Below are 23,909 nucleotides of genomic sequence, written 5' to 3'. Positions count from 1 at the left end.
TTACTTTTCATTTTTTTATTTTAGAAAAGTCATCTCTGCTTTAACATTTCTTATGGATGGTTACCATTTCCTTCCTTATTCAAATTCAATACTTCAAGATTAGTAGAATGAAAAAGGCACCTGAGGTCTCCTCTGTTTCATGAAAGAATTGATATTATGTGGAAAACATACTTGGGCAAGAAAAAGAGTGTCTGTGTCTACAAAAACCGTGCTTTGGTTACATCTTAAAATAATCTCCAACTTGACAGTTCTTTCAACAATGACAGTGTTTCGTAGAGAACTAAAATCAGAGACATGTGAGTGTTTTGGTTTACATGTTATTTCCTTCACCTGTTTAATCCACAATAAAAACCTTTTCAGTTTTATCTGTTTATTACCAACATGGATGCCAGAAACTTCCATTAACCATACACCTACAAACATGTGGGTTGCAAGTGGTTCATTTTTGCCCTGGAGTTCTTACAAAATTTCACTAGGTGGGTCTAGGTTTTTCTGCTAATGGCCAGATGGAAAACTTAGGCTTATAGAAAAGAAAGCTTTATATTTCAATCAAAACTCATACCCACAAAGTCCACAGGGGTTGCTGTTACAATTTAGACTCCCTGGGACCAGATATCTCGTATTGGGGTCTTTCTTTGGAGGAGAGGAAAACTTTTATATGCAGATAACCCTCCAATCAACCACCTTCCCACTACAGTTCCAAGTAGCCTGGCAGACCTGCCCAGTGGGCCAGCTAGAACAATGCAGTTCTTTGTTATGGCAGGACGATTTACAACACACGCAGGCTACCAGCACTGCCCTAGACACTACCCCTCCCTTCTTTGCCTTTTCAGAAATGTTTCAGAGCAAGAGAGAAACAAAGCCTCAGACCCTATTTGCAAAGTTCTCTCCTCAGTTATATAATCCTAAGTTTATATAAATCAAACTTTCCTCACACTCATAATTCTAAAGCATGTCTAACTTCTCGAGCAACTTCAGATTAAAAGAGTTGTAATCTACCAACACTTGCCAACAGGCTTTTCTTTAGAATTAATGAACTTGTAGGTGGAATCAGGAAGCTCACAGAGGGTTAAGGATAAATGGAAACGATCACTAATTGGACTAGCCAAAAGACAGATTATCGCCTTCAGGAAAATAAGAAAAACTTTTTTTTTTTTTTTTAAGAATCACAGCAATTCAAGCAAAGTACCTCACTGCGAAGGTATCAAGACCTTCAGGCAGAATTCTGTCATGCTCGGAAGTAGTGACAGGGATGTTGGTTGTGCAGGAGTATTTGGAGTGGTGGCAGAAAATTGTATCAGCATTTCCAGCACGAGTAGGTCTTATCTTCTTAGCGGATGCTCAGAAACCAAGGTCTGGATGCAGTCGGTCAGTTGCAAATAACAGCTCAGGAATATTAAATGGCTTCAGGAGTCGAGTGGACAGCACGATTACCTAAGAACAGGAGAGGGCAAACACACCGCAGGGAATTAGGGGGGCCAATCTCAGGGTACTGGATGATGAGAAATAGAATGCAACAAATGTCTTTGGGGGAGGGTATGAAGTTAAGTTCTATGAAGGAAAGGTAGAAGGCAGCCAGTTCAATGGCACTAGTGCTCTGCCTGGAAGGAGGGGGACACAGTCTGGGAGAGATGGCCTGTAGGACAGCTGGGCTGTGTCTACTGAACCTTTAGCCAATGGGGCACTCAGGATGGCTGAGACTGGCACTAGGTACATTTGAGAGGCAGAGACCAGTCACTGCCTTGCTGCTAAATTGGACTGGATCATACTCTCTCTTTGTAATGCAGTAATTTGACCTCAATATCAAGGTTTCTCCCCATTTCAGGGAGCCTTTGCTCCTCCAGGGAGCATGAGAAGGCACATCCAGGAGGTGGATGTTGTTAGTGATGATGGTGATTGTTAGTTTCCTAGTACCACAAACTGGGTGGCTTAAACAATGGAAACTTACTGTCTCACAGTTCTGGAGCCTAGAAGTCCAAGATCACGGTGTTGGCAGGGTTGGCACCTTCTAAGGGCTGCGAGGGAATCTGTTCCACGCCTTTCTCCTAGCTACCCTGTGCCTTCACATTGTCTCTCCCTATGCATGTCTGTTGCTGTGTCCAAATTTCCCCTTCTTATATACACACAGTCACACTGGATTAGAGCCCACACTAAAGACCCCATTTTAACTTGATGATCTGCAAAGATCCTATTTCCAAGTAAGGTCATATTCACAGGTACCAGTGGGGAGGTTAAGACTGTAAGATATTTTAAAGGGGACACATTTCAACTCATAACAATGATGATGGTGATGATAAGGATAACGAATACTTGTTAATTTTTATGATGTGCCAGGTTCTGAGGATTATCTCATTGAATATCCATTTGATCCTGATATTGAGCTTATGAAATAGGTACATTTATTATTCCTGCTTTGTAGATGAAGAAAATAAAGTACAGAAAGGCTCAGGAACTTGTACAAGGACACACATACAGTCAGCGGCTGAGTCAGGATCCCAGCGCAGACAGGCTGGCCCCAGTGCCCCCGTGCCTCCCTTCCCTGTCATCAAGGGCTCTGGGCCGTTTATTCCCTTACTCCACATGCACCTTTGGGCTCCTCTGGCTTCTTTCATGGTGACCCTGTCTGCTTCCCTCAGTCTGGATTTTATTCCGGGATAGATTTGTCTCTGCAACAGTGGGAGAGCCTGTTCCCTGGGTCTGGGCTGGGGGCATGATGTGCTTTATAAGGGCCTGGTTAGGTTTTGCACAAGCAGTATTGTATGCACCCTAGAAGAAGAGGTGACTATGAGGAAAGCTATCCTGGAGCCTGAATTCCACAGCCCACAATCCCTTGGAAGGGGATTCCGAGGCCCACAGCATGACTACCTGGCTGCGCTCCTTTGCAGTGGTGCAAGTGAGTCTGCACACTTTACTCTCCTCCTTTCCCACTCCCCACATTGTCCCAGGTATGATTAAATTAGTGAATTAACCAATCCATGTCAACGAGCTCATTGGTGGAAAACAAAAAGTCTGTACTCCAATGAAGAGGAAGAGAGAAGGAAGCATTTTCTTGTTGTTAAAGAAATAATTTTTTAACAACCTTATGAGAAAGTTTTCTGTTTAAAAACTTAGTTTTTGGAAGCATCTATGTTACTTCTTCTTGAAAGAGGATTATCTTAAAAATATATATATAGTTAATGTCAGCCAAGTCATATTTTTGGCAGAAACAAATTCACTGAAATCTGTGTTTCATGATTTTCCTCGAAAATCATGCAAGGAGCCTTTGAGGACAGTGGGTGAAGATTGGCCTTCTCTATCATCTGCATGCATGGTTTAGACACCATTTGAATGTGTGTCTCCCAAGAGGGTCTCTACTTATTTCAGGTCTTCCTCACCAAACCCAGTAGGTAATTGAGTCTGGCGGCTTCCAGGCGAGTGCCATCAGCAGACCCTGAGTAGATCCCAGCTCCACACTGACCGGCCAGAAGCCCTCCAGAAAGTCACAATTTACAGCCTTGCTTACCTCATCTCTCTCAGAAGGAAAGTAACAGTGCCAAGCTTGAAGCAGTATGGCAAGGATTACATAAGATCATGTATGTGGAGCACAGGAAGTGCTCAGCAACTGTGAGCTGCTATTGTATTGTGGTTTTGTGATTCAGTCCTAGATCTCCTTCTGAATCTTATGAAAGTTAAGAACTTTCTAGAAAAATATACAGACGTTCATACAAGATTTTGTGTTATAGTTTTAGGGGTGGTTAATGAACTCCTAGGAATTCACAGACCACAATTAAGAAGCCCTTTTTCAAGCTGGGTGCGGTGGCTCACGCCTTGTAATCCCAGCACTTTGGGAGGCCGATTTGGGCAGAACACCTGAGGTCAGGAGTTCAAGACCAGCCTGGGCAACATGGTGAAACACCATCTCTACTAAAAATACAAAAATTAGCTGGGCGTGGTGGTGCACACCTGCAGTCCTAGCTACTTGGTAGGCTGAGGCAGGAGAATTGCTTGAACCCCAGAGGCGGAAGTTGCAGTGAGCCGAGATTGTGCCACTGCACTCCTAGGTAACGGAGTGAAACTCCGTCTCAAAAAAAAAAAAAAAAAAAAAGTCCTTCTTCAGAAATCTTTTTAAATGCACACATAAAGACAAACATTGCGCACTCTTTGGAAGTAGGTTCTTCAAAGGAGGTAGAGGCCAGTAGTCGTTCATGCAAAGGGCCCTCCCCTCCTGCTGTGACTTGGGGGTCTCCAGCACACTGCCAGCCCTTGGGGTCTTTAATTCTAAAGCAAAGATGGTGGATTCGTCTCTGGCTGGGGTGAGGGTGGGCCTGAGGGCTAGGGTACATCTCCATCCCCATGGATGCTAAGTCTTCTTGGCAGGTTTGAGGAACTTGGAGTGATAAGGCTAAAAGTGTTGACTTCCAGAGCAGCAATAACTGAGCCCAAAGAATCTGTCACTCTTGGGTAGTGTGCTGGGCTTCCAGTCATGGCTGACAGAGACCGTGGATTTGGCTACTGCCACTGAGCTGAAACAGTAAGGCCAGTCCTCACATCTGAACAAGCAGGTATTTAACAGTAATCAGTCTACAGCTTTGTGAGGGCTCAGCCAGAGGCTGTCTGGGGTCTGCTCTGTGGAGGGGTGAAAAGAAACAGATGGAAAACAGGGGTTTCTCAAGCAGTAAGTTAGGGGGCCTTTGTGGAGGGGAGACAGCAGGACTGAGGCCAGGAGGCTTCGGGATAGCACAGTGGTTAAGAGCACAGGTTTAGGAGGGTCCAGTCTGCGTTGGACCCTGGCTGGGCCACTTGCCAGATGAATGACCCTGGAGAAGTTGCTTAACCACATGGAGCCTCAATTTCTTCATCTGTAAAGTGGGAATGATACCCACCCCACATGATTATGTGAGGATCAATGTGAACATCTTCTAAAATATCTGACACAATGACAGGCTCCAGAGGGGCTTAGAATGGCAGCTGCCATGACTGCTTTGTCACCATCACTGTCCTCATTATGTGCATCCCCAGCTGCACCCTTCCACCCAGCTCACAGCAGTCATGGGGTGGATGCAGGGGAGTGGAATTGCCAGAGCCAGTGACCCTAAGTGTGAATCTGATCATATTACTACCAGGCTTAAAATCCCTTCAGCTTCCTCACTGCCTCTGGTAAGCCCAGCCCTCCCGGAGAGCATCAAAGGACTTCAGAACCTGAATGCTGCCAGCACTCCACATCTGGCCCTTGCCTCCACACCCCTAAATCAGTCCCACATTCCAGCCTCCCTAACTCCTTGCAGTTTTGCACCTGGCACTTTGGGGATGCTTCTTGGTCTGGGAGAGGAGCTCCCCACTCTGGCCAAAGACCCCTCCTCCATTGTCCTTCAGCAATCAGTTCAGGCATCACTCCCTCCAGAAAGCCTTCCCAGACCACCCCTCCCCAAAGCCTGAGTGTGTCCCCTGGCTGTTGGTATCTCACTGTATTCCCTGTCAACTTAACTGAGTCTTTTCATTGTTTCTTAGCACAGTGCCTGATACACAGCAGGTCTTTGAGTCAGTTGGCGCCTGATTGAGTGAACAAAAACCATACAGCAGTGAAGGAGGCAGGGAGTGTAGCCATGATCAGCGGGAAGTTTTCGCTCAGGGCAGCTCTAGTGGAAGATGCTCAGACAGCTCCAGGTAAATGTGTTTCCTCTCCATTCGATGAAAACCTTACTTGTCTCTAATTCCTATTTTGAAGAGCAAGCAGGATCATACTGCTGACATTTCATATAGAGCATGAAATATAAGAGTTGGTGGTCTTTAAGTATGTTTGCATCTTAGGCATCTTTCAGTATTGGCTACTTTTGAGCATTTTCAGAATTTTTAAAGCACATTCTACTAGAACATTTCTACATTATTTGGCTAAGACCACCCTAAAATTCTAAAAAGTGGGCCCTAAACAGGAACAAAGATGCTCAAAAATGAAAAAGAAAATAGTCAAAAGAGTTTGAAATTAGCTGATCAGATATGACATTTAATTGTTTTTAAACATGATCATCAACCATGTGATAGTGGACAAGTTAAGCACTAGAGAATTCCTTTCAGAGAACTGGTCTTTTCTCAGGAAGCCAAGGGCACTGAAGAAAATTCCCATGGGTGATGCTCAATCCTTGCCCACCATATGGCTACTTTTCTCTGCATTTTCTAAAATGCTTCTTTTGATTCTCAGTATTAGAAATCAGAGGTACATAGAACCTAAACCTGGTCTTCCCTGCTTCCTCTCCCTCTCCCCTTTTCAGGGTCCCTGCCATCCCTTCTTCTCCTCCTTCTCCTTCCCTTCCCTCTCTCACCTCCTGTTTCTTTCTGGGGGTAGTTTTTGTGACTTCTTCTCAACTCAGACCTGAGTGTCATTCAGGGCTGAAGAGTCAGCTGACTGTACCCCTGAACCATCAACTCCTAGCCACCCCACTTTCACATGCTAATAGCCAAGTGGGCTGGCGGCAGTGGCCAGCCTCCTTCTCAAGCCAGAGGTGTCCAGGATGCTCAAGAGCACCCTGCAGTGCTCAGAGCTTGGCCCAGCCACCATACCTGCCCTGCACCGTCCACCCACTGGAACACCTCCCACAAAAACAGCCAGTGGGGAGAGAATCTTTGCTGATTAAAAATAAATTTCACAGTCAAATATGAGAAACGGGGTTTTGAATGAAAACAAAAAATTGCTCTCGAAGAGCCTGAACGACACTGCAAGCTGCAGGGTAGTTATGGCTTAGGTGTCAGCACGTGTTGCTAACTACAGGCAGTTCTATCCAGGAATGTTTGAAGATCCTGCTCATTCATCAACAACAAGCCTCTGTGTCAAAGCAGATACTTGACATCAAAAAAATATACCGGCTGACTGTGAGACGGGGTGGAGGACATCAGCCAGGGAACCAAGTCCCTCCAGCAGCTTTCGGCCGGCACTGGCTCTCTACTCCAGCTAGAAGGGGGATGTTCAGTCTTTGTTCTCAGGCCTGCCTTGAACTCCACATGGGCAGCCCAGCCCTTAGGAGTGACCCAGCCCTCTGGGCTTTCTGCTGCTCCAGACCATGGCTATAATTTGTAGGTGCCAGCATCTTCCTGTTCTATTTCTGCTGAACACAGAGGAAGCAGGGAAGTCCAGGATTTACATTCCATATCCCCCTGATTTCTAACACTCAGTATCAAAAGGAGCAAGGGGTACATTTTTTGTCCCCTTTTCTTTTAAATTTGGGATATTCTTCCCCAAAGTGACCCACATATGCACAGGCACCAACATGCATATTCATTCGATAGGCAGCTTTTGGAGCATATATTGTATTCACGCTGGACAGGCACATGCACACATACACACTCACACACCTGTGCTAAACCCAGAAGGCTCGTATCATTAAGCCAGTGACACAGTGGATTAGCCTTACTGAAAAACTTGGGAACCATCTGACCTGACTACCACTGCCACAGAGTCACTGTGCTGTGCTTATAAGGCTCTCAGAAGACCTGAAGTATGAGATTCAGATCTTTTCGCTGTTGTCTCCCCGGGGCTTCCCATCAATTTTAGAATAACCTGGAGGCAGGTTTGTGGAGCCAGGATTAGGGATCCTTGAACCTCTTAAGTTGTGTGCAAAACTGTGTGTGAGCATATTTCTGGGTCTACTATTTTTTTAAAAAAAATTATTATGTCTTCACTAAATATTCAACTCTGGGTTGGGCATGGTGGCTCATGCCTGTAATCCCAGCACTTTGGGAGGGCAAGGCGGGCGGATCACTTGAGGTAGGAGTTCAAGACCAGCCTGGCCAACACAGTAAAACCCCCTCTCTACTCAAAATGCAAAAAATTAACCGGAAGTGGTGGTGGGCACCTGTAATCCCAGCTGCTCAGGAGGCTGAGGAAGGAGAATCACTTGAACCCGGAAGGTGGAGGTTGCTGTGAGCCGAGATCGTGCCACTGCACTCCAACCTGGGTGACAGGGTGAGACCGTCTCCAAAAAAAAAGAAAAAAAAATATTGAACTCTGTAAATGCAGAACTACAGGAAAGTGTGGGTGCGGCATGCCTCACTATGAAAAGCAGTGGATGGGTGTCATCTTGCCCACTGGCCTTCCTCTTGTTCCTGAGCTGGCCGTTCCCTGTATTTTCTCAGAGGTTCCCTCCCTGTTATTTTCTTCTTACAATCACAGGCTTCTGTTAGCCTCTCGGCTACCATCCAGCTGCAAAGTTCAGCCAGCCAGAGCTGTCTGGCCGTGGAGTCCCACAGTAGGCATTGAGTGAGTGAGGAGAGGGGCTGGTGTCGGGCATATGCGGATCAGAGCAGGGGAAACCTGGAATTTCCCACTTGGTGTCTGTGGCAGTTTGGGATGGGGGAGGTTGCCCTCTTGATTCCTTTTCAGTAGACAGGAAAGAGAACCTACTCCAATGCACACATTTTCACTCATCAGTACATCTCCCAACAACCACAGGCAGGAGAGTGGAGAAAACATGTCCCTTTTAGAGCAGAGAAGTCTTCAGAGGCTAGCAGGTGGGCATGTGGTTTCTGGTTTCCTATGTTTCATGCTATTCTTGCCACTTTTTGTGAAAGAGAATTCATTTCTGGAGGTGCTGTGAATGGATTCTATTCATTTCCTTTGAACAGCTGATCCCCGAATGCTTTTCAAATCTCAGATCCAAAGCCTTCTCCATGGGAGTCTTGCTGTCTGAAAGAAGCTCGTCCTCCTGGTTTTTTCTACACTAGCACCTATCTATGTCTGCTGTCCACTTGTCACGAGCTGGCACTTCCATGTTTATTGTCAGTTACTACCCAGTAGAATGGAAGTTCCATGAAAGTAGGAATGTGTCTAGCTTGGTCACTATTCTGTCCTTAGCATAAAGGACAATGCCTGGCACAGAGCAGATCATCTTTTTGCTTTTTAGATACTCTATAAATGCCTGTTGAATCATTAGTTAATCCAGCTTAATAGGAATGATTGTAAGTTCCTGTACGTGGATCCAAAAAGCACCCACACAGCAGTAGAATAGGGAAGATTTGGAATAATAGCAACAGATACAAAAGACAAGGTGGTTTTAATTGTCTATAATGTCAGTGTCAGTCAATAGGTTGGTGTGGTTTGTGTGGTCTTTTCCAGAAAAGCTGCTTTTCTGTTATGTCGGAATGACATAAGTAGAGTCTCTAACGTTCAGTATTGGACATTCAATTAACATTCATGAATATCCAATAAGTGGCAGACTCTGCGGTGCTGAGAATATAATAGTTAAAAAATGCAAAGTCTTGAGGCTGGAGGGGCATAAGCAAGGACAAGAGTGGCAGGAAAAGAAGCCCCAGATGTAGGCAGGGGTGAGATCATGTGGGCTTTGTAGGCCATGGTAGAGAGGAGGAGGAGATGACCCCAATTTTCTCTGAGCTGATCAGTCCACACCAAAGTTTGGCTTTTGGTTCCAATCAAATGCTAGAGAGGGAGACAAACTGGGGTTGAGGAGAACTGCCACATCATCAGGGAATTCAGGTCCATGTCACAGGGTAAGAGGGGGGTGGCTACAGGAACTGATGATATTCAGTTTGGAGAAGAGAAGACCTGGTGGAGGACATGGGAGCTATCTTCATATGTCTGCAGAATCGTCGTGTGGAAGAGGGATGAACCTCATTTTCTTTTAAATTCTGTGTGGCTTAAGAGCTAGAACCAGCACTGCTGAGTGACAGTACCAAAGAGGCAGATTTGGGCTTCATCTAGAGGAGATATTAGAACCAAGAATGAAGCCCTCTATGATGGTTAGTAGTGAGTGTCAGCTTGATTAGATTAAAGGATGCAAAGCATTGTTCCTGGGTGTGTCTGTGAGGGTGTTGCCAAAGGAGATTAACATTTGAGTCACTGGACTGGGAAAGGCAGACCCACCCTCAATCTGGGTGGGCACAATCTAATCAGCTGCCAGTGGAGTCAGAATAAACACAGGCAGAAGAACATGGAAAGATTAGATTGGCTTAGCCTCCCAGCCTACATCTTTCTCATATGCTGGATGCTTCCTGCCCTCGAACACTGGACTCCAAGTTCTTCAGCTTTTGGACTTGGACTGGCTTCCTTGCTCCTTAGCTTGCAGATGGCCTATTGTGAGACCTCACCTTCTGACTGTGTGAGTCAATACTCCTTAATAAACTCCCCTTTACATCTACATTTATCCTATTAGTTTTGTCCCTCTAGAGAACCCTGACTAATATACCCTCCAAGCCTCAAATAGGCTGCAGTGGGAGGTGACAAATCCTCATCCTGGGAGATGGTCAAGTAAAGGCTGGATAGTAAAGCCAGAATGGAAGCACTAGCTATGTCTATTATTGCTGTTTACATCAATGATCAAGTGAGGGTTACTCCCTTGTTCGTCCAAAGGTCTTAGATGGTCTATTGGGTATAGATTCTGTAGAACCTATCCCCTTCAATTAGGTCACATGTGTTCTTGAACAGAAGTCAGAGTCTGAGCAGACACTGGAACTAGCACGCATGCCACTTCATGTATTGCTAGGGCAGCAAGGCATGATTTCCGCTGCACTCTAAAAAGCAGGAAGCTGGTTCTGTCTCATATCTGCAGAGTTTGCTGTAGGGCCAGGGCAGCTGTGTGTCTGTCAAGGTCTAAAAAAGGGAGACCTGCAACAGCAGGTGTCACTCTGCAAACATCCAGGTAATTCACCTCCTTCAAAAATGTGGAGTGAAGGACTTCAGGATAAAGAATGCCTCTTCTGTTTCCCCTGCTGCCTGAGGAATCTTCCTAGGGCCTGCTAACTCTTCAGAGGAGCTTTTTGCACAAAGGACAAGTAGCAGTCAAGGTTGATCCTTAAGCTCAAAATTCTTTGAGAAGCTCTCTCTGCAGATGACTGAACACAGGGTCAGATTGCAGCAAAGTCACTGTAGATTCTGGGGCTCTGCTGTCAAACTCAGGTCACAGGGCTTTGAAAACGTCTGCATTTTATCCTTTTAGAGTAGGGATTAACATGTCTTTCAGGCTATTACAATGCATCACTGTTCTGAAGAGCTAAGAATTTGGTTCACTATGTTAGGGGCAGCAAGAAGTGTGGTTTCTGACGAAAAAAAAAAAAGAGGTCTTGCTCAAAAAGGCAATCATTCATTAAACAGAACCGTATCACTGCTGGCAAGGAGGGTGTTAAATGAAGCAGAATTTGCAAATTTATCAGAAATCTTACCAGCTATGACCATAACAGGTGATAGTAACAGAAGAATGATCATAGTCAAAAACTGGTCACTGCCCTGCTCAAGAGCCTGCTGCAGCTCTCTGGGTATCCAGGTCCCATTCCTCAGTTGGGTGTCTGGAGACCAGCAGGGACCAGACCTTCTTGACTTAACCTGGTAGCTCAGCGACTCTAACAACACAGACTGCTCCTACCAGGCCAGTTCCCTTGGAGTCAATAAACCCCTCAAACTACAAGGGTTACTGAGTCACTGCCATTTGCTCAGGCCTGGAAAGCCCCAGCCTTTGTCCTCAAGGAATTTATATTTGATTGAGGAGACTAGACCAGCAAATATGAAGTAGTCAGGGAGAAGTCCAGATCTGCTGCATTTCCCAGTATAGATGGTGGAGGTGGGTAGAGATGTGGAAAGAGCCCGGAGCAACAGGTAGGATGTCACAAAAGGGAAGGATGCAGCTCCTGGAGCTGGCTGTGTGGATATGTACAGTAGTGGGTGGAGGTAGGAGGTGGCTCAAAGCTGTAACCCCAAAGCACTGGGAAGATAACACCCCCAGAGTCAAGTCTCAACCTGGGGGGATGAGAGTAGAAGGGAAGACATCCCAGGTTCTCTGACCTCTGGCGTGACAATTCTGAGCCGTGTAACACCAGCTCCTCAGGGGCCCCTGGAGGACCGCGCACCCAGAGCATACCCAGCTTGGCAGTGTGTTGTTTTGTGGCTTTTCTTCTTCACTGTCTTTTTTTTTCTGAGTTCTTCACTTCTGCTTCTTGGGATCATCTGCCAAGTAAACTACCTGCTCTCTCATCCCTGGCTTTGGGGCTGCTTTGGGGAACACACTAAGGCAAGCGTTTTACATCTTACCAATTTAACAGGCTGTGCACCCCCAGTCACAGGAGAACTTCCAGAGGCAGGGGTTCTCCTCTTCCAGAAGCCTCTCTCCCTGGGCTCCTGCTGCTTCATTCTGTGAGCCTCAAATCCTCCAGCACAGCAGTGTGGTGACTGCTCAAAAACGGCCGGGAATAACTGCAGCCATCATTGACTGAGAGTTCTGAGCCAGGCACAGTGCTAAGAAGCATATTCTCAAGCCTCTTCTGATTTAAGATTCACAGCCACCTTGGCCCATTTCCTAAATGAGGAAACTGAGGGCTTTTTCCTCCCAGATCACCTGATTAGTCAAAGGCAGAGATAGGATTGGAACTTGGGCCCATAAAATAGAAAGGTCTACGTTCTTCACTACTGGGCCACAGAGCCAGTTTTCTTGTTTAGGGGATGGGATGGGGCCTGGCAAGAGGTATAGAGAAGAAAGCTACAACACTAGTCATTGTCTGGACAATGCTCCTTCCCGCACTCCTCTGACTCTGCTCTCTAATTGCCACAGTTGGGAGGTGGTTCTTGGAGTCATCCCTCCATTATCTGGAGCCTAGAGAGCAGTGAAAACTCCTGAGATATTCAACACTGATTGGACACCAGAGAATATAGGACCCTAAGGAATCAGGAATAGGGATAACAGTACCTTAGCCCCAGAAGCCCAGAGCTACAAAAGAAGAGCTCTCCTCCCTCCCTTCACCCCACCGGACTCCACCCTACCCCAGTTTATTTTGCAAACAACAGAGTTTCCATTTAGGGCTAATTTGCCTGGTGTCATAGCATTTAATCTGTCATGATAGACTTTATCAAAATGACCCAGTCCTGCACCTCTGGGAACAAAGGAACTTGTTTGTTCCTGTATGGGCATGTAGGGCTGGTTCTGGCTGCAGGAAGACATTGTGACACAGGTGGCAGCAGGAGGGAAGGAACAAAGGCAGGAGGGTGATAGGCAGGCAGGCTAGGAGATGGGCACTGGGACCCCTGGGTGGAGGGCCCTCACCCACCCTTCACACCCCTGCCTCTGAGCTCTTGTTCAAATCATGGAAGACTCAGTACCTGGGTTCCTGGTTTCAATGATGCCACAAGATCTTTGACCGTTTTCACTTCAGAGACTGTGACCCCACCTACCACAAAGAGGATCAGGACAGGGTAGTCACTAGGATGAGGGCGGCTCACCTGCAAAACAAAACACCAGCAATATCAGATGGATGGCAGTGATGCAGGTGCGATGCAGCTGGGTGCCATCTTCATTGTCCTTCTGTAGAAACCTCAGGACTACTACTGATAGTGGCAGGAGGCAGATAAATCCCAGGGAGATAGGGGTGGGACCCTGGTGAAACCTGATGACAGTTTAAAGCCTAGCTACAAGTCCCAGGTAAATCCATGGACTGGATTGAGAACCTGTCTTCCCATTTGGTGTGTTTTCCTCTGATTGATCCCTACCCTTCCCCTATTTTACATATACCTACCCTTCCCTAATTGGTTTTTTACACTGTCATGTCTATCTTTCAGTGGTGACTTTGTTTTAGCCTTTTTTTGCATACTTGCAAACCAATCAGCATGCACTTCCCATTCTGAGCCCATAAAAGCCCCGGACACAGCCACACACAGAGTGAAACCACCTGACTTCAGTTGGGGACCACCCTTGCATCCCCACTCTGCTGAGAGCTGTTCTGTTGCTCAATAAAATTCTTCTCCACCCTCCACACTTTTCAATTGTCAGTGTGGCCTTGTTCTTCTTGGGCATGGGACAAGAACTCGGGAACCGCTGAATGCACGTACAAGCTATAACATGGGTGAGCTGGAGCATGCCTGCCTAGCCACAGGCTGAGCCAGTGCACAAGCCATGTATGGCCCAGTGGACCGAGTAGGTGGGGCATCTCCTGTGGCAAGCCTGGGGTCTAGCAAGGCCTGGGAGTGGGCCATTGCTGGCTGTGGAGGTCCCTGGTTGGCAAAGTGTGTGAGAAAAATCCTGTGTCACTACCTCCATTATGCAGGTGTGATAAACAGCTCTTAGAGAGATGATGATTTCTTAGCTATCAGATGTCCCAGTGGTCTGTGAACTCATTGACTGGAAAAATGTATAACACAACTCCTTATTATGTCTCTTTCGATAAAGATTTCATTGAAAGAAAAGTTAAAGGAGCAGGAGCTACTAAAAACAAGAGAAGGCTGAGGGACAACTTCTTTCTTTCTTGTTAATCTCAGTATAAATGTGCCCCCTTCTTTGTTGCATGGCTCTGTTTATTTCCTTCAAAGCATGTAAAACAGCTTGTCGTTACTCTATTTGTTTATTTATTTGTTTACTTGTTGGCCATCTTCTCTACTAGAACATAAATTCCATGAAGCAAGAGCCTCATCCTCCTGGTTTATGCTATTCCCAGCTTACCTAGTACAATTTCTGGTACATAATAGGTGCTCAATAAATGTTTGTGGAAATAAAAATAGTTAAAGCCTTAGGTGGGTGGAGGCAGAGGGTGTACAAAGATGAAAAAGCACAGGGCCCACCCCTCAAGGTGCTTACAGTACAGACTTACAGCCCTTAACTTCTTCAAGCTAGCCTGAGCTGAGGGTCCATGTTGCATGGAACCTACACAAGATGCTGTGGAGAATTCCACCTGATTCCCTATGATTTCATCAATGAGGTAAAAATATTCTTATATACTAAAATGAGAATAACTCAAAGTAACCACTCAGGAAATGCAAAATGACCAATAACTAGACTCAGTGATGGGGACACTGAGGGGACAAGAAGGAATTTCTGAAGACAGTATGTTTTGAGCTGAATCTGGAAGCCACAGTTGGTTTAATAAGGAGTGGGCAGGAGAAATAGTGTGAGCCAAGTTCCAGAGACAATCAGTCACCGGAAGGGTGGAGCGGGACAGGGAGGCCCAGCCAGAATGGAGCATGCATGGAGTCCTTGCAGGAAAAAGTCTGCCAGCTGCCTGCGTGGCCACCAAAGCCAGAAGGTGGGTAACAGGCTTCACCTCCAGCAAGGAGAAGAGGAATGAAGGTATAAGTGTACATGCCCATCACAACGCATCTGTGGGTCACAGGCAGTCCAGAGGAGTGCCTGGGGGAGGAGCAGGGCAAGAGGAAGCCCTTTCTCTTACCACCCCCCAACTCCTTTCTCAGCTGAGATCTCTGGCTCCCTTGCCTGATTATACCCACGTCTCAACATCTTATTCTAAAAGCACTTGAAAGGATGATGCATTAAGTGTTCCCAGTTATATCGTTATTCCTTGGCTTCTGAAGAGGAAATTCAGAATGCAAAGGCAGCAGGCAGGAGGAAAGGAAGGACAGAGAGAAGAGAGAGGACTAGGGGACTATCTAATGGCCTCAAAATAGGTGGTGGTGAATACTGGAAAAAATTTCAAAACACTCTCATCTTTAGAAAAAGACTCAAGTCCGCATCCTGCTCTGTACCTCTGTTTCTCCCTGACCACGTTTGTCAACTGCTTTCTTCCAATCTGCATATCAGACACCATAGCAACCCTGCTTTTGTCCTACTGTACCCTGGAATTGCTCTCACAGGAGTCACCAGTGGCTATCATATTGTAGGAGTCAGTGGACACTCCTTTGTTGTCATCTAACCTGACGTTTCTGTGGCAATTGTCACAGCTGATGACACCCTTCTTAAGTACCATGATAGCACTTTCTCTAGGTGGTTCCTTCTACCCTTCTAATTATTTCTTCTCAGATTTCTTAATAGGTTCCCTTTCTTGGTCTGCCCATTTAAATGTTGTTACTTATGGCTCCATCCTTGGCTCCTTGCCCTTTGCACTCAATGCAACATCCCTGAAGGACCTCATCTTCTCATGTGCCATTTTTTATGTACATCTCAAACCTATGCCTTTTGCTCAGTCATCTCTGTTGAGCTCCTGTGGACAGCACCATCCAGCTCCTGCGGACGATACCTCCCGGGATTTCTGAACTCAACAGGTTTCAAATGTGATCCATGATCTTTTCCCCAAAACCTTTCCTTCTCTTGAATTTTTAACAGCATCACCACCTTCACAGTCACCTGAGCCAGGTACATGAGAGGCATCTTAGATTTTGCTGTCTCTTTCATCTCCCAGATGAAGTTCTATTCATTCTACCTACTTAAAGTTATCAACATCTCCTTGATTACTTCCACATTAGATCACTGCTACAGTCTTCTAGTTTGTCTCCCCTACGCAGTTTGGCCATACCCCATCCATTCTCCTCATTTTTGCCAAGTAAGTTTTCTAAAATACAAATATTTATTATTGAATATAGCAAACATTGTACTTTTTTTGGTATTATCTCATTTAATTTTCAAAATATCCTTAGAAAGCAAACACAATTATTAGTGTATTTTGCAAATGCAGAGATTGAGGTTCATGCACAGTAATGGATCGAGGAGCAAAATGCCAGAGGCCACACTCTTAAACACCTCTCGGCTCCATCACATGCTCAGATTCTCTGCATAGAATCTCATAACTTTTAGGATAAAGTTCGAACTCTGTAGTTTAGCATATAAGGCTTTTACAATGTGGCTCTGGTTTATGACTCTATTTTCATCTCCTCCACACACACTATTTGCTGGAGCCATTCACGGCGGCTTGTGCCATACCTGAACACTTGGTATTTGTTTTTTGGAACATCTGTTAAACATATGATAATTTACTGAGTGTATGCATATCACCAGTGTGCTGCTCCATTAATTTTGAAAGTAAACAAACCAGTGTAACCAGCACCCAGACCAAGAAACAGAAAACCAGCACCCTGAAGAGACCCCCTCATGACCTACTCCTGTCACTACCTCCCCACAGGTAATCATCATCTTGACCTTAACAGTCTACCTTATACTTACTCAACTATACACCTTGGGGATTTTCCACATCAGTAAGAAAGGCCTGCAGGCTATAGACACGGTGTGGACCACACCAGTGGGTTTTGGCCTGTTTGCGCTTAGTACTTAGCACCTGGTAAGCTTTCAGTAAATGTTGCATGAATGAAATAGTTACATGAAGGAATGAATCATATCCGCAGGTTAACAGGAAAGGCCCTTCTTTTCTTAGAAACTCTCCCTTTACTTTCTGCATAGTTCTTCTGCCTGAGTAAGTAACCCGGATCTTCCTTCCAGCCCTGCAAACAATTGTTGTTTCTCACTTAATCCTGGGACAGAAATAAATTGGCTCCAGAACTTGAACGTGGTACAATATGTTCCCAAAGACATATGCTTTCTATAAGAGAGTCTGGAATCCAAAGTACGTTGGGAGAATCCTGGAAGGATGTATTGACAGATGAAAAGGGAAAAAAAGAAACAAACTGCAACAACAAAGAACAATACCCTGGGGCTAAGGAGTGGGGGGAATGTTGGGTTTTGTACAAATAAATGGGTTCAATTAATGCATGTTGGTGTTTGCTATTTTGGTTTCTGTTTAGATTCATGTTTTGATACCAGACTTTTCTTGTGGAGCTGTTCAAGTCAGCAGACTATTGGGAAGTGGAGTCTTTTCAGTCTTTTCCATCAGAATAACACATTCCTTATAATAGGCCATACATGACTAAGCCCTGTTTGCATGTTAGTTCATGGTGTAAGGCACTTTGAAGATGAAAGACTGAAGCATAACTACTGCAATTGCAAATGCACAGATTAATAAAGTAAGTCCCAGTCACTGTTCTTTCTTTCATTTTCTAAATCTTTGCTGGCTGTGATTTTAAGATATCAGTTCTGGTGAGAGAAGACAGTTTCCTTACACCATTCCATCTCAGCCTTTGCAGCAGAGGCTGCTGAGACCCCTTTGGAGGAGTGCACCCCTGAGAGAGCTCTTTGATGTGTTGTGATTGCCTTCTATCACTGGGGTTGCCAAAAGAAGGGTTTCTGCTGCTGCTTCCAGTTTCCAGGTGCCCTCTAAGAGTTTGGGATCCTGATTCCTCCTCCACATGGTGCTCCTCCACTCAGTTTCTCTTTATTTGTGATTCATTTGTCCCTACAACAGGCAAGGGGCAGGTCATTCTACAATAATGGACAGGGCCTTGTAGAAGGAAGACAGTTCAATAGGAGCTTTGGCCTTAAGGGGGTACTAAGCCTCGGAAGCACCCAGGCTGACACTGAAGTTGGCCCTTGGTAATGGCTTTTCTCCCCCCAGGAATTAGTAACAGCACTGCCACTCCCTCTGAACACTTCACGTTTCATGTTTTATTCACTTATTCATCCATTCAACAAATATTTATTGACTAACTACTGTGGGGCCAGACACCATTCTAAGCATCAGGGATTCATCAGTGAACCAAAGAGAAAAGAACCCCTGCTGTCACAGAGCTGATATTTTAGCAGAGGGAGAGCGACAGTCAATAAAATCAGTAAGTCAGTGGGTAAGTAAGGAAGGTGGTGAGCGCTATGGAGGAAAATCAGGTGGGGGAGGGTAAGTGACAAGCATCACTTTATGCAAGCCTTGGAATCTATGAAGTAGGCAGAAGCCCCATTTCACACAGAGACACAGAGGCTTAACGAGGTGGAATAACTTGTCCAAAGCGGCGGAACTAGTAAACTGTAGGGTTGAGGTTGAAATCAAAGTCCCTCTCGCTGCAGAGCTGTAACCGTTGTACCTTTCATTCCACATACGGCCTTTTCTCAACAAAGTCTTCAAACGAAAAGCATTTTTATCAGCATTCATCTCTTAAAACTCTGTACTTTTGGTTCTTTAGAAACATCAGCCAGTCACCAGAGCCTGTGGGACTTACTTTTACTTACAGTTAATCCCATTGCAAAAGGCTTCCATGCTGCTAGAGCCCGTCGGCTGTTCAGCTTGACCTCTCTGCCTCATTTGCTGCAGTTGATGGTTTCCTTTTTCCTGAAACTTCCCCCCTGCCCTCTACTTTCTAAGCCCTCTTAGCTTCTCTCCCTCCTTGGAGGGCTCCTCTTGCTTGACTTGCTCCATGACAAGCTGTGTTCCTGACTGCTCTGGCCTCTGGCCCCTGATCTTCTTCCAAATATCCTCCCTTGGTGTCCCTGTCCCTGTCCATAGTTCAATGCCTCACACATGCCAGTGTCCCCAGATTGCTAACACTGGCCCAGGCTCTGCTGAGCTATAAGGCTGTCTCTCAGGCTTCTACATTCAACAAGTCTAAAGTGCAAGTTTTCTTCTTTTCCAGTTCTGCTTCCCAATGGAAACAATGTTAACACTGTCCATCCAGTCACTCCAAACTAAATGAATGGCCCTAGACAGCCTCCACTCATTTACGGCTGCATCCCGTCAGTCCCCGTCCTGTGGAATCCACCAGGCTTCATCCCCGTCCCCTTGTCCCTTGGCCCTACTTGACCTTAGACTTTCATCCTCTCACCTTCCCTCCCCAGTCAGTCTGCTCTTATTTCTGTCTCATGCACTGCTGCCAGGGTGAACTTCATAAAATGTAAACTGGTTATATATTCCTAGCAAACATCCAATGGCACTTCAGTGTTTCTGGTCAAATGTCAAAACTCCAGCCCTCTGGGATCTAGTTTCTGCTTATCTCTGTCTTCATATTCTTCTACTCCCTGCATGTCACCCTTAGCTCTAGTCATTTGGAACTGCCTGTACTCACCTCAATGTATGATGGCATTTCATTACTTCAGAGTTCCTAACTCCTGCTGGTCTGGCAAAATCCAGCTCCCCTGGGAAGCTTTCTCTGACTCCCTGACTGAGCTATTCTTCTGTGCCCTCACATTCATTCCGTCCACCACACCACTTATCTCTTCTCTCCGCAATCCTCAATTTTCTTATCCATCTCCTTAACAAACTTTAAGCTACGTGATATAGCTGTGCTTTGGCAGGTAGGGAACCTGGTTTGTCTCTATATCTTCCTTAACCGCAACAATGACTAGCATACAAAAGAGCCTCTCAATCATTGCACACTGTCAGATGCAATATACAGACTGCCAAAATCAAGTTTGTGTTTTTGCTTTACAGTTCATACCAAAATCTATCTCACTTGAACTTATGGATCATGTTTAGCTAATGTTATGCAAATATTGAACCCTATTTCATAGCATGGAGTATGATTGAGAAAAAGAAAATATAAACAATGGTTTCAAATAGTGTTGCAAAGAGGAATTCCAGGATTTGTATTCATGTAATCAACAAATGAGAACACTGAGATATTTTCCTCTTCTCAGAAATGTCCTTAAGTCCAATGGACCTAATCCAATAGTTCAGCCCTCTGAGTCTTGCTTCTTTTCTTTTCTTTTTTCTTTTCTTTTCTTTTCTTTTCTCTCCCTCCCTTCCTCCCTGCCTCCCTCCCTCCCTCCCCCCCTCCCTCCCCATCCCTCCCTCCCTCCCTTCTTTGTTTCCTTCTTTCTTTCTTTCTTTTCCTTTCTTTCTCTTTCTTTCTTTCTTTCTTTCTTTCTTTCTTTCTTTCTTTCTTTCTTTCTTTCTTTCTTTCTTTTCTTTCTTTTTTTTCTCTTTCTTTTCTTTTCTTTCTTTCCTTTCTTTCTCTCTCTCTCTCTCTTTCTTTCCCTCCCTCCGTCCCTCCCTCCCTTCCCTCCTTCCTTCCTTCCTGTCTTTCTTTTTTCAGGGTCTTGCTATGTTGCCCAAGCTACTCTCAAACTTCTGGGCTCAAGCGATCCTCCTGCCTCACCCTCCCCAGCAGCTGGAATTACAGGAGCGCTACTGCACCCTGTCTTGTTTTTCTTATACGAACAATGTGTAACTGGATTACATGACCTCCAAGGCATGTTCAGCTCTCACCATCCAAGGACCTGACATCAATCTTTACTGACAGCCCATGATTTTTGTTCTGCATTTCAAAGCATCCTTCACCCCTGTTATAGATTCCTCTGCAGGTATCTGTCCAATCCACAAGCCAACAATCTCCCTTGTCCACATGGTCATATGAAAGGGTCCTAGCATCCATGCAGTCACAGTGTGACCCTGTCCTACAGTCACAGTTGATTGGTTCTGGAATGGCCCCCTGACCCAGGGTGGGCCAACTAGAGGCCCTTCCCTGGGAATTGAAGCTTAACCTCAAAAGCTTGAAGATAGATGAGGTTCAGTCAAAGCTGTGGCATAGCTACTCTACTCAATCATTCATTTATACTATTTATTGAGAATCTACAAAATGCAGGGCACTGTTCTCATTCAGGGCAGAATGGGTCTCATAGAACTGTCTGGTTTCCTGATGGCTTTCCAGTTCTTAGTCTCAATCCTCCCTGAGATCTCTTGCATTGCTGCCCTTGGGTTCCCCAGGACATCCCATGGGCCTCATAATAAATTTTCCTTTAGTTAAGTTATTACAATTTGTTGGCATCTTACTTCCAATGGAAAGAGTTTTAACTCTTACCCCTCAACACCAGCAGCTTTTCAAAGCCTACCTGAGCAGTTGCTCTAGTTCTCCTTGTGGTCCTCTTTTTGTTGCCACTTAAGGCAATGGGAGACTCATATCCACTCAGATAAGGGACCCAGAGGTAAGCACTGGGCTTTCTGTGAGTCTTTTTCATAGTTTAAAAAATTTTTTCCAATTAAGCATGGCCACATAAGAAATGAAAGAACAAAAAAAGAACATCTTAAAAAGCATACTTAAAAGGAGGTAAAAGGGCCTCATGCAGTTTCATTAGATAAAACCCACCCTCCTCATGTCAATTTTATCAGAGAAAACATCTTGACAAATCATGTCCTTTAGTCAAAACAAGCTGAGGTCCAAACATATGGAGTAGATAGAAAATAAATTATTTTCAGGAGATTGAGATCCAAACCACAAATTCCAGAAATGCACTTTAAAAGTGCTGCCTATTAGACATGCTAGTTTTAAATTAAATTAATGTTGTAGGGAGAGGGGTAAGGTATGTTTTGATTTATTTATTAGATCATTATCAAGCTTTCCTCTAAGGAGCTCAAGGTATTCCATGCACAAGGATTTTGGAGAAAAGGCTGTTTTAAGAATGTCAGGTTCTGCCAAAGCTATTTCTCCCTAGTTTGCTAGAACCACCCCCTAGTGGGCTTCACACACTGCCCTTTGAAGCTGACAGCTCTGTGTGGCTAACCGCAAGTCTATCCTCTGGTTGAGAAGTACATCAAGTTACTTCAAACACTTCTCAGAACTGCTGGAAAAATGATCTAGTGGGTATCCTTGCTCTTCTCCCGAGCTCATCTGGCTTACTTTATGGGACTTGATGGAGCAAACTTGGGAGAGGAAAGTTCCCCAGCTCAGTTTCTTATCAGGAAGTATTTTTAAAAATATTATATTGTTAAAGAACATATGGAAGAATAGAAAACAGGCCTTTCATTGACAAAGCCTTTCTGGGCTCACTTATTTTGAAACCAGCTTAGAAGCATGAGTGATTTTTCCATCCTCTAGATTGGAGGGAAAACTCCTAGGATTAGCCAAACACTGCCTTGCTCAGCTTGACAGCCAAACATATGTAGGTGGAGTACAGATTGTATTTTCCAAAAGTGCCCATGACAATATTTTCTGTTCCTCATGCTCTTGATCCATTTTCAAGAGGAAAAGTGCGTGTCCCCTCCTCTTGAACCTGGGTGGACATTTGTGATAGCCTTGACAAATAGAGTACAGTGCTGTGGAAGTGATGTTATGTGGCATTTGAGGCTAGGTCATAAAATACAATACATCTGAATCCTGGCTCTCTCCTAGGACGCCTGCCCTTGGAATGCAGCTGCCACGCTGTGAGAAATCTTGGCCACATGAAAAGGCCCACATGGAGAGAAACTGAGGCCCCTCAATGCCAGCTGCCACTCGGCGTCTACTTTCTGACTATATGAATGAGCCATCTTGCAGGTGAATCCTTCGCTACTGCACTCTACCCAGAGTGTAGATTATGAGTAAAATGAATGATCAGTACTATTTTTAATCAATGATTTGGGATGACTTGGTATGTAGCAATAGATAACCAGAACAGGTGGAGATGAAACACTTCTCTGATTTCAACAGTAATGCATGCTAAACACTGCAAAGAAAGTAAGTTCAACCAGTTGCAATATGATGCAGATGAAATTCTGACTCTAGTAAAGGCAAAATCCAGCTACCCTGACTTTCCTATCATAGAGGATTTGTTTGATGCAGATAATCTTAGACACACAGGTATTTTTCTTAACTTTTGCTGCCTGCAAAAATGTACATAAATAAGATTGAGTTCTGTGAGCCATTTCCAAGTACCTGGAATGGAGGTCTCCATTTCCCTGCAGTGCTGAGGTTGCCCGAGGAGCAGCAGCAAACCTTTGCAGAGCAGAGCTCTTGCTCAGTTCCCGTACGTGAAGACTACACTGCTGAAGTACTCCTGGGAGAGTTGTGGGCCTGAGTGGCTTGGGGCTTCTGCCTCTGTGTTGGCCAGGGTCTAGCCCTGCTGGCCTCCATTCCTGTGAAACAGCTTGTCATGGCATGTGTCCAGATTTTCACTGGCTCCCTACAGTTTGCCCCAAGAAGGACAGTCGATGTCTCCCAAGACTGAGGAGCTCAACAAGTTACTCACAGTGGAAAAGAAAAAGAGGAGTCTGGAAAAACACATTACTGCCTTATGAACACGGCTTCCCACAGGCACAGCAAAAGAAGAGCACTCAGCACTCCATGTCTTTCTGACAAGAGCAAATCAGTAGTGAAATATGAAATGTTTGTGACTTTTTGGGGGGGCAGCATATCTATTCTATTCTATTTAATTCACTTGTTCACCCAACAATTAGGCTTTGTGCCCCAAATACTTGAGCACTGGCTACGTACAGGCATACAAGGGTATTCAAGGTGGCTCTTTTCAGACGTCACAGTGTGGCAGGGATACAAACCCATAAAAATAATAATGGCAAATACTTATGTAGTACTTACTACGGGCCAGACATTGTTCTGAGTGCTTTATATGCATTCATTGATTTAATTCTCATAATAGCTCCCAAAAGTAGATGCTATTATCATCCCTGATCTATAGATGATGAAACTTAGGCACAAA

General features: G+C 45.0%; 1 protein-coding gene across 1 annotated transcript in view; it reads right to left on the bottom strand.

Annotated features, from left to right (window-relative positions):
- The window catches only part of SCFD2 (sec1 family domain containing 2), a 487,384-nt gene continuing 463,475 nt past the window's right edge, over positions 1-23,909 (bottom strand). Inside the window, exons 8-9 of the mRNA XM_007998716.3 lie at positions 13,067-13,186; positions 1-1,434 (exon numbers count right to left, since the gene is read on the bottom strand). Coding sequence (XP_007996907.3) covers positions 1,342-1,434; positions 13,067-13,186 — 213 coding nt within the window. The 3' untranslated portion in view covers positions 1-1,341. The remainder of the gene's footprint in view (positions 1,435-13,066; positions 13,187-23,909) is intronic.

This window comes from Chlorocebus sabaeus, chromosome 7 (genome assembly GCF_047675955.1).
Source record: "Chlorocebus sabaeus isolate Y175 chromosome 7, mChlSab1.0.hap1, whole genome shotgun sequence".
In the NCBI taxonomy this organism is placed as follows: Eukaryota; Metazoa; Chordata; class Mammalia; order Primates; family Cercopithecidae; genus Chlorocebus; species Chlorocebus sabaeus.
The sequence above is the reverse complement of the archived record's forward strand: the minus strand, read 5'-3'. Positions and strand labels throughout refer to the sequence as shown.